An 11253-nucleotide genomic window follows, 5' to 3' on the forward strand; every position below is an offset into this window, starting at 1 on the left:
CTTTCTTTGTCTCCAATCTTGGACTGACTCGAGCGTCGGAAATACCACAGCTCCCGAGCTCCCCCCTCTTTCCTCCTTGCAAGGAAGCGCTCGAGCACAAGTAGTTTGGAGTTATCCAGGCTCACAAAACACGACATCAACATATTTAAACAAAGAAATTTGATTTTAAGTTGTCTACTCAACAAAAGATGAATCAAAATAAATGCGCCTTACTTTAGTCCTTTGTATTAAGTTAATTTGTTTCTTAAATATTTTTGTCATAATTGCAAATATTTTTTTCAAAGTTAAAGCTGTGAACTTTTAAAGTTTTTATATTAAGAGCAATGTCACTACAAGATTTATTAAGTAGATTTTGTAAAAATGTCACCAATTAAAAACCAAAATCAATAGTCCCACTCACATTTTTTAAAATAAAATTTATAAATGAATTTAACCTTTTTTTTTAATTTTTCTATCAAAGCATTTTTCTTTATTTTAAGACAAATGATAAATATAAAACCTTTTTGACAAATTTTAAATTTTTATATAGAATATATAATAATTTATAAAAAATATCGTCATTTTATTGAAAAAATGATATACCCATCTTAAAATATTATTATGTAAGAGTACTGCTACTGGATCATCTAAAACTTACCACTCAAATGGCCCTCTTAACGTGACACCACTATATAATGCCACGTGATTTATTGAAAAAAAATACAACAAAATTATATTCAAAGTAAGAGGGCATCCAAAAATTTGGAAAAAAAAACTAAAATTTTAAATTTTCTCCATGCCCTATTTGAATTGAGAAATCATCTAAACTCATATTATCTTATCATTACAATTTTATCAAATTCTCACACAAAATACAATAAACAATTTAACTTTTTTAAATTTTAAAATAATAATAATATTTTAAAATAATATTTTATTTTATTCAATTTTTAATTTTTATATAAAATTATTTTATTTTACCTCATTTCACCTTACTATATAAATGGAGTTAACTCTTTTATATTTGTACTTTTCAATTTTTTTTTTTATAAACCTGAACACATCACGTCAAGAAAATGTAAATTTCATATGGTCCGGCTATCTCTGTCACTACTATTTTAAACTTCACACCTTTAGGACATGATGACATCGATCGTTGGTTGTATCCGTTACAGAAAAAGTTACGTGGGAGACGGTGTCAGTTACTTGACAGTGCGTATATAATAAAAACCGTATAACTGCGCGTATTTCCCTGAAAAACCGTATAACCGTATGTCCATACCTAACCGTCTTTCTCTATCTCCATCCCTATCTATTTCTTTCTCCCTCACACACTCGAAGGAGTGTGACCCGACCTGACCTGACCTTGAAATGGGTTTGAACGACCCCGATTTACACCTTCTCTGACCCTTCAATTCCTCCCTCTACATCTTTCGAATCCATTATTATTGTTAAAAAATAATTAATTAATTAAAAGGAAATTTCCAACAGTGACATTTTGATTCCGATAGATCCTTTCTTAGGGTTCGGATCCTTCGATCCATTGTCGCCATCTTCATTATCATCCCCTCTATCTCTTTGACACTGTGTGTGCGCGAGCGTGTTCTGCACTGCATAGATCTTTCAAAGCTTCCAAGCGAATCTGTGGTTGAATCAAAGCAAATCGTGCTTTGATGGAGATTTGATTCTTGCACGCTTCTCGAGGTAAGAGAAAAGATTTTGAAGTATCTGAAAATGAACTGAATGGAATAATGTTTTAATCGAATGGTTTCTATGCTGCTTTCGTCTTTTTGGAAGTGAAGTCTTAAATGGTCTCAACTTAGATTCAGGATGCTGTTTCCTCTTATTTCCTCTGAAAACAAACAGATTCTTGATTCTTATGATGAAGATTTGTTGCATGTTGGTGTATATGGCAGATCAATGTCAAATGATAGCTTTTATCTAGAAATGTGCTTGTTTTTTTCTTCTTCTTTTAAAGTGGAAAATTGATTTTTTTTTTTTTTGCTGTATTTTGATTCGTTTCCATCTTGCTTATGTGTCTATGTTGCTTAGGTGTTGAGATTTCATCCGAAATCATTGATTAGTGTCAAGTGCCTCCTTAATTGGATGTGATTCTTTAGAAAATGAAAGAAATTAAAATGTCAATTATAGTTCGAAACTAGGTTTTGTCCACACAAGTCCCAAATTTTACGCATTTCTTGCCTCCTTCTATACTTCTGTAGCGGCGAAGCGAGGTTAAATGGATGGCTTGTGTACTAATGTGGTGTCTTGGTTGTTCCGAAGGCCTGGCCTGTTAACTTTCAATGGAGTATTTGCACATTTGATTGTGCTTGCATGCGGGATTTGAAATTTAAATGTACTCATGCACGATAGTGCAGGACGCTCAAGATCATATGGTCCATGTGAAAATGAAAGAATATGCTGGTTTGTTTATTAGGACTAGCAGATTGTAGATGTCAGCATCTCCCCCCCCCGCGGCAGGGGTCTTCTTCTTCTTCTTTGCCTGTTTGCCATGGAGTTCTGCTTAATTCCTTAATGATTAAGCTCATAGTTCCATGCATCTTTGCTTTCGTAGTGTTCTTGGGGTGATGGACTCGGATGGTCTTGTACCTGTTGATGGGCTTGAGGCAACCCATCAAAATGGTGTTCATGAGCAACTTCCTGCTTTTGGAGAGGATGGAGCTGTTTTAGATAATGCAAAAAGGACTGTCAGTAAAAGTTCAGAGCCAGCGGTGCCAAATGGGTATTTGGAGAATGTTGTCAAGTTGGATGCTGATGCAATTATTAACTCCTCTACTGGGGAAGTCAATGAGAGATCAGACGTTCCCTATACATCTAAGGTAGGATGTTTTTATTTTGTCTGAATGGTTTGTTGAATGATCCCTTATGATTTGAATTCCACCTGTGTGCCCATGTTACAGGCAGGGGATGTGAAAAATGCAGATCATTCAAAGCAATCCAAACCTCAAAAGGCTCAAGGTAAGAGCAAGAATGAGAAGGCCCTGAGCCTGAAAAGTGCTTCGGCAGCTGGGGTGGTGAGGAGCAATAATGGAAAAGATGTCGAGAGAACATCTATTTCAAATGATTCAGATGGTTTGAATATGCACCCAACACATATTACGGTAAACTTTTATGGTGGCTTCCTTTTGTAGCATGGCTGAATTTTAAATTTAGCTCACCACTCCTACTATTTCATTTGAGTTGATTTTTCATAATCATGATCGTTTTTGGTCTCTATCTGCTTTTAACAGCAATCTGGAAAGTCTGTAGGAGCACCGTCTAAAGGACTTGAGTATGTATTCTTGCCCTCGCCTGTCATTTCCTTATCTAATCCTTGAGCGATAGAGCTATGTCTTTATCCAAATTTAAGCTAGTGCTAAGTTTGCAAGACAGGATGTAGGATGATCTACCTAACCATCCATGTCTGAAATATTTGATTAATTTATTAGTTCTATTTTTCTGTTCTACCTAATTTTACTACCAGAATTACAAATAAAGAAAATCATAAAGCTATTGTCTGCGTGTATTTGTTAAATGTGATTTCATGGATACAGGGATAAGACAAAAATGAAGCCCTTGAAAAAAGGACCTGGTGGTGAAGCTGATGACACACAACCTTCCTCGTATCCTTTGTTTTTTAACATTATTCTTTTGCTCTGCAGTTAGAAATTTGAACATTATTCTTTGCTGTGTAAGTAGAAAAGGCAATGTGACATTTATTCTGTGGCTTATGATAATATACTGATATCCATTAGTTTATCCTTAAGTGCTAATAAAAGTCCCTCGGGAGGAGATGCTAAACTTCTCAAGGTTGGTGCACTTCCAAACTATGGTTTCAGTTTTAGGTGTGATGAACGAGCTGAGAAACGTAGAGAGGTTGGTTTTGTACTTGCACCTGATTGAATTACTAAATGGTCTTCTCCTGTTGTATCTGCACGTAAATGTAATATTTTATGCTTATATTGTGCAGTTCTATTCTAAACTTGAGGAAAAGATTCATGCAAAGGAAGTAGAGAAGAATAACTTGCAAGCCAAGTCCCAGGTGTTATTTTTTACTAAATATGCACTGGAATTTTGTTTGTATATGCAAAATTTCCTGACCATGAAGAATTTTCAATTGTTTTGCAGGAAACACAAGAAGCTGAGATCAAGATGCTTAGAAAGCGTTTGACCTTTAAAGCAACCCCCATGCCAAGCTTCTATCAGGAGCCTCCGCCTCCTAAAGTGGAGTTGAAGAAGGTAAGGTGTATGAACACGTGCTATCTACCATAATTTTTTTTTTTGTTTTTTGTCCAAAACTTGATACATTCCAAGCATACACGTACTTGCTAGGCTGTGTCAGAGTAAGGTTGTGATAGTAGCATTGCTTTGCTTTTTTAATTGTCATTTAGATTATAGCCTGGTAATGAATGAAATAAATAGCACCAAATGGCATTGAAGTTTTCCTGTAAAGTGTCCTAGCCAGCATACCTAATTTAGAGCCAGGGCTCTGTCAGCTTTTACATTATAATTGGTGCTAGTAAAGGCAATGAGGATTCCCTAGGTGTATCTTCATATAATGTTTTTCGTACTTATCAGATAGCTAACTTCTGTTGGGGAATCATTTTGATAGGGCCCTCTTAGAACTGTTCTAAAGTAACTTTAGCCCTTTCTTCTTTATTATATTTATTTTCTCTTCTTTTCTTCTTGACATATTATTTACATGTATTGGATATCTCAACAATGTGTACTGGTATTGTATCTGGTGATTTTAAGTATCTTTTATTGCTGGCAATGTGCTATACATGTCAATTGTTCAATTCGGGACTTATTGAGGCATTCATTTCCAGTCTGATCCTATTTTAGTTTGTCATTTGGAGCCTTTGTTCCCATTTACCCATGGCTCCTTATCATTCTAGTGTAGTTATTATGCTTATGTTATATGAATGGTAATATTTTTATAATTGGAATGTTTCTCATCTCTTGTCCACCATGAAAACAGTTAATCTTGATGCTGAGTTGTTTCAGGGAAGACCTTCTCAGTACTTATCATGGTTCTAGTCTTCTAGACTAATGTGGTATATGTACAAATAGCAAATTTTTTTGTCATCTAGTTTGCTGCATTATGTTCGTGATTTTCTCTATGGAGGTTTTCAAGGTATTCACGGATACCTAATGTTCTATTTGATGATCCTATTTACTGTCCCTGTCTGCTATGTGGCAGCATCAATCATTTAACTGAATTTGTTTTGGGTTAGCATGTGGGATTGTTATCATATTGAAGTTTATTTGTCCTAAAACCTTTGTCACTTTGAAGCAGATACCACCAACAAGAGCTAAATCTCCCAAGCTTGGCCGAAAGAAGAGCTCTGAGACTGAAGGGAATGGTAGCAGTGATAGAATAATCAGGCTAAGTCTAGATGAGAAAGTCTCCAAGGAAAACCCTGCCAAAAGTACCATCCATCCTAAGAAGCCACATCGAAAGTCTCTTCCTAGATTGCCTTCTGAAAATACCAATATATCCAACGCAATCATTCCAGAAAAAACCGCCTCAACTAAAGCTAAGCATGAGAAATATGACACCCTCTCCGATGCAACTAATAAAGAACATAATAACTTGGACAATGCAAGAAATGAAGAGAAGACTGCCTTGTCCAATGCAACAGATGAAGAGAATATCAGTATGTCCAGTGAAATGAATGGAACTTCATCTATCAATGAAGACCCCGAGGCAGTTCCCACAGCTGAGCCAAGGGAAACTCAAGCGTGTAAAGATTATGGGGCAGAGGTAGAAGAGCAGCCTCAAGCCACCTTGATTCAAGAAGCCACACCATTGGAGAATTAAACAAAATGTGACAATAGAATGAGATGAGCACTTATGGAGCCCTCTCTATTTCCTGAAAATAAGACTTATAAGACCTGAATTATTTGACGATGAAGGCATGAAGGATTTTGCATTATGGTTTGTGATGTCGTCCTGTCCATAGCAGCATTGGTTATTTTGTGTGCTTTCAAGGTTGCTGGTATTGTCATAGGAGTTTGCATTCCAGCTTGCAGCACTCTATGTAACTATTTGTCAGGTTGTTTTAATTTATAAGTTCAAGAATTGATTAGTTACCTCGTCTTTGAAAATCTTGAGAAAATTTTGGGAGATTCTGCTATTAGATAGTTCAGGATAAAATGAATTGTTTGTTTAAGCTGATTCTGTTGAATGGGTAATGAGAATTGTTGATGAAGGCTGATTTTGTGCTGGGACATCCTTAATGACTATTTGAACTTTGAAATGCTTAGACATTCTGCATATTTTTTGAGACAAAATAAAAGGCGAGGGAGGAGGCCCTGCATTTTTTATTTTTTGGGTCCATTAATCATTATTCCTTGGATCAAGTATTCGAGTTTGAGCTACTGATCTTACCTCAGTGTTGCATAACTAGTGCGAGAGATCGTGCAAGTCTCATTTCTTATAAGTTATTTCTTCTCCCATGTTCATGACATCAATGCATAGAACAGGATCTTGGCCCTAAGTTAATTTGATTGGGGAGTGCTTGAAACATTATCTTTGTTTGATTACATTTTAAGTAAAGGAAACCCAGATACTCATATACTGGAAGACCCAAATCATTTATGGTTTGATACTCTAAAAAGTGAAGATATTAATAATACAATAAATTTCGTCTAGCCCATCCACAAAGAACCTAAGCAGAGAAGATGAATTCAAATTGAAAATATACAGTAGTCCCTGATATTTAATCAGTACAAATAAAGATTTGAAAAAGAAAAAGAAGAAGGAAAAAAAGAGAGAAGAGTTTAGAGTTTTCCTGGTTTGCTCAATCAATCATACAACCATCCTGATTCCTGCTCCCAAATATCTACCAAGAAATTTATCATTTCCTGTCATTTAAAATTCGATAAAACAGTCAGGAATAGTGTATTAACATTTACAAGCAATGAAAATTGAGGAAACAAGCTCAATCCATAACAACTTACACGAAGGGGGATGGGCTGGGGGAAAGGCTCGTTGCTGGTAAGTAGATTCTCATAAGTTGCATTCCTACTGCAGAAGCACAAATGAAAGAGGTTAAACAACCGAAAAGCATGACTGAGTCTTGCTAAAGCTGCTGGATTGAGACTACTGAAGTGACGGAGTTTTCCCACAAAGGACTCAAGACCTCCAAAAAGGTGCAAGTACAAGGGCAGGAGTTAATGGTAAAATAGGAGTCAATAAAATATTAAGAGGTAACCTAATCAGATCACTTAAACCGTGCAAGTTAAATTTTCCACATGCTTGGATATAACTGTTCCTTTGTTTCTTTGGTTGGGGGGAGTGGGGATGAAGAGAAAAATCTTTTGAGATTCTTCATATATATTTTCATGGTGACAGATTTACAGAATACTAACAGCTGGTTATTCACCTTATTCTGGGTTCATGGACTTGTGGGTGCCTGTGCGACCCTCTGTTTCCAAGCCACTGCTGCCTTGTCCGATTCCACAGAAGCAGACCTGCATCGGTAAAAAGTTTCCACTGTAAAAAAGATTTAGCTTTGGCGGACATGTAATAGAGATTAATGGTGAGAAAATGTATTTTCTTTTAAGAGAGAACAGATTCATGAGATGGCATAAAACAGTGAAAATCAAAATCAAGTAAGCTACAATAGATTCCAACTGGTAACTGCAAGAACATAAGAAATATATGGTAATCAGATTGTGAATAGAAGAAGTTAATAAATATGAGCTTGCCGTGATTAATGAATTTAGATGGGTTGCTCATTCTGCCAAAACAACCCCCAGTATCAAGGCCTTGGTTTGATGAGATGCTTCTCTGGGAATGAACTGCACTGTTGTCCATTTCACAGGTGCTGGTGCTCCGGAAGTCCTTTAATACACTTGATTTCTTCACAGATCGTCCTTGCCTTTGAGTTCTCCCTTTTGATGGCTCATCCGCTGAAGTGGTTAATTTAGGTTTTGGATAGCATCCAAGACAGCCTCTGCTCTGTTACAAAGCAGGTTTTGACCACAAAAAGATTATTAAGTACTGCCACATACACGATTTGAAATTAAAAAAGTAAAGAGGTTAGACAAAATTATTGCCTGTGCTAACACATATAAGTACTGCCACAGAGCTTCATATATTTTCCCTATTGCATCTCCCCCTCCCCCAAAGAAGAAAAAAACATTGCCACCCAAAGAAACAAAAAAAGAGGAAAGAAGAGACACTCATGCAACTTTGTCCAAAACTTACACTTGGTGATCTCAAAAATTACTAAGAAAAATCTCAAGAGGAAATTTTGATTTGGGGGGGTTGAAATGAATCTACATATAATCTTCCGTGTGTGTGTGTGACAACATTAGCAAAATGACAAAAACTGAACGAAATCCTTTCTGCCGTACTTCCTACGAACACAAAGGAGAATAAGGATTGAAATCACTGCATTATAAACTTAACTACTAAAATGGGCATCACTGGATCAACATTTCCAATTTAAGCCACGGTAACATAATTTACAGAAGTAAACCGCTTGTGGTGAAAAGAAGACATGTCACTTTCAACTGTATTCCATTTCTACAAAACAACTAAAAAAATGTCCTCTTTCTTACAAAAAGTACCTTCCATTCAGCCTTGACCCTTTCCCTCATCAAAAGCACAAGAGCATGAAGATACGCTCCATAAAACATTACAAACGAACAGCAGGGTTTCTTCTGAACGCATCTCTCCGACTGGGCTAACAAACAACACCTAGAATACATAGCTCCTATGAAGTCCCCTATAGAAAAGCCAATATCCTATGTATATAGTCTAACCAACTTCCCAACACTGCAAGGAAAGAATGAAAACCAAAAAGCCCCAACACGCCTCCCTGTTCACCCAGTCTGAAAGTTCGCTTACTGAACAAGCAAAACACAAACCCAAAAGATTCCATAAAGGACAAAGAAATCATAAACTACAAGAAAACTCGACACCCCCCTGTTTGGTCACACAGAAAGGTAAGGAATAACAAAGAAATTGGAATCTCAAATCTTATATTTCTTGTTATCGCAGTATCACAAGAATTTCAACATTCATTCACCTGGGCCAATCAGAAAGCTGACCAGACATTATATACTCGTGAACCAAAACAAAATGACTGGCCCTCTGAAAAAACGTTTAACTGCTTATTCCCCTGTTTTCCTACATTTTTCTCGGGAAGCAAACATTTAAAATCTGCAATTTTTTTGCTCCTTTCTTCCGTTTTGTCAGCAACCAAAGAGGCCGGGATTAATGTCGATGAATAACATAGACAAACAACGGGAGAGAGAGAGAGAGAGAACTCACCCCATGCATGCGAGAAGACGAGATAGCCAAGGCGGAACGTATCAACAGAGTTGCATTATACACGTCCAAGCAGAGATATCTCTAGCAAAGTCATAGGTCTATGAAGGATTGGCCTTATGGTCCTGTATATTCAATTACGAAGCGGAAAAACCACTCAGAGTTCAAAGATTAAAATCAAAAGAAGACAAAAAAGAGAGATCAACATTTAGCTTTGTTTGGTTCCCGAGAAAAAAACTAAACTCCATCACGAACCCTCAAAATTTCATTATAAAAAAAAAAAAAAAAAGAATCGAGGGGTTTGCTCAGACCAGATATATGGCATTTTGGATTGCGTCTCACGAATTCTTTGTCTCCTTGACACAATTGGGTAGCTTCCAGCGAGTTAATTCAACGAAAGGGCACTTTCGATTTTCGTAAAAGAGTAACGGTAGACGAGTGGATTGTGAAGTCTGCTGTTTTTTAAAAAGAATGAGTTTATTATTAAAATTTTAACTTTTTCACGTAAATTATATATATATATATATATATATTTTACCGATGTACTCAATGCTCACTCTATATAATTTTATTTTAAATTTTAAATTTTATTAATTAAATCTTAAATCGTGCTGGTTTTCTAAAAAAAAATGAGTTTATTATTAAAATTTTAATTTTTTCACGTAAATTATATATATATATATTTTTTACCGGTGTACGCAATGCTCACTCTATATAATTTTATTTTAAATTTTAAATTTTATTAATTAAATCTTAAATCATAAGTAATGTGGTATAATAATTTGACAATATAAGTAATGTCGATTTAAAAATTCGAACTTGACATTTTTTTTAATCTTTGTTTGAAGAGAAAATCTTCTCATTAGTCACCGTGTCAAACCTCACACCATACGTGTCAACCGGTTTTGCATTTTGAGTTTCCCCTCCTCGTTGAATCAACCAGACAGCTTGACAAGAAAGAGGTTGAAGAGAGAGCAGGGCCGGCTCAATAATTCCTATAAATTTTTTTTAAAGGTAAAATTAAATAAATTTATTTTTATTTTTAGATTATATTTTTATTTAAAAATAATTCCTATCATTTTGTAAAGTAAAATTATTGATTAAGATTTTATTTCACATTTTCAATTAATACCTGACTTAATCTTTATTAAATTAGAGAGAATTTTATTAAATTTAGTTTTACAAGTACTTTAGACTCTTAGACACAATTATAATCTTTATTGTCAATAAAGTTCTATAAACAATTTATACATTTGAAAAAAAGTGGGCTCTTTCCTCTTCAAAGGATTATACCAAAACCTTTTATGAACACTAAGAAATTAAAATTTTTTATTTATAATTTTCACATTAATTATATATTAAACTAATAATGAAAAAAGAGAGTGTATTCTTAGAAGGAGAATAGGTAAAATAATTAAAATTTCTTTGATTTTATTTATATTCTCCTTCTCATTGAATTAATTAAAATTTTTTATTAAATATATATATAAAAAAAATGATACTTTATATATATTTTTATGGGCCTTCTTTCATTTGGAGTCTTAGGCAATTGCCTAAGTGGCCTAATAGAAGAGCTGACACTGAGAGAGAGAGAGCACTTGTTGAGAGAGAGGGGGTTTGATGAGATAGAGCTTTAGGGAGAGAGAGAGAGAAAGAGAGGTCGAAGAGAGAGACTGAGGAGAGAGACGTAGATGAGAGAGATGGGTTGGATTTGGTGATGAGGGACTGACATTTAAAAATAAAAATAAAAATAAAAAGTCATATGTAATGTGGGGGTGGAAAACAATTGTTGATGCAGAGCAAGACTCTTGTTTGAATTCAATTCCTTAAGTTAAATGAGCTTAAGTCGAGTCGAGTCGAGTCGAGTTTGAATTGTTTATTTTCTAGTTTTGGAATAAGATTTAATAATTAAGAAAATAGACAAATAAAAATCTAAATTTAATGAATTTTTCACAACTAACAAGTAGACTATTTATTGAATTAGAAAA

The 11253-nt window shown here is 35.0% G+C and overlaps 2 protein-coding genes across 4 annotated transcripts; one reads left to right on the forward strand and one right to left on the reverse strand.

Annotated features, from left to right (window-relative positions):
- Positions 1-1230: 1230 nt before the first annotated feature.
- Positions 1231-6242, forward strand: LOC108985150 (protein WVD2-like 6). Its single transcript, XM_018957337.2, has 9 exons — positions 1231-1683; positions 2555-2819; positions 2901-3101; positions 3231-3271; positions 3534-3602; positions 3759-3855; positions 3950-4021; positions 4108-4218; positions 5279-6242. The coding sequence occupies exons 2-9, from the start codon at positions 2568-2570 to the stop codon at positions 5801-5803; spliced, it is 1368 nt and encodes a 455-aa protein (XP_018812882.1). The 5' UTR covers positions 1231-1683; positions 2555-2567; the 3' UTR covers positions 5804-6242.
- A 316-nt stretch (positions 6243-6558) lies between these two features.
- Positions 6559-9698, reverse strand: LOC108985134. Of its 3 annotated transcripts, none has more exons than XM_018957315.2 (6): positions 9577-9698; positions 9269-9390; positions 7696-7943; positions 7371-7458; positions 6946-7012; positions 6571-6849 (listed from the first exon to the last, which is right to left on the reverse strand). In XM_018957315.2, exons 2-6 carry the CDS (start codon positions 9271-9273, stop codon positions 6790-6792), a joined length of 468 nt encoding a protein of 155 aa, XP_018812860.1. In that variant the 5' UTR covers positions 9274-9390; positions 9577-9698; the 3' UTR covers positions 6571-6789. The 3 variants fall into 3 exon arrangements, with proteins under 3 accessions (XP_018812858.1, XP_018812860.1, XP_018812859.1); XM_018957314.2 differs by having other exon boundaries at positions 7696-7948; XM_018957313.2 differs by lacking the exons at positions 9269-9390; positions 9577-9698 and adding an exon at positions 8563-8763 and having other exon boundaries at positions 6559-6849; positions 7696-7948.
- Positions 9699-11253: the final 1555 nt, after the last annotated feature.

This window comes from Juglans regia, chromosome 8 (assembly GCF_001411555.2).
Source record: "Juglans regia cultivar Chandler chromosome 8, Walnut 2.0, whole genome shotgun sequence".
Taxonomy (NCBI): domain Eukaryota; kingdom Viridiplantae; phylum Streptophyta; class Magnoliopsida; order Fagales; family Juglandaceae; genus Juglans; species Juglans regia.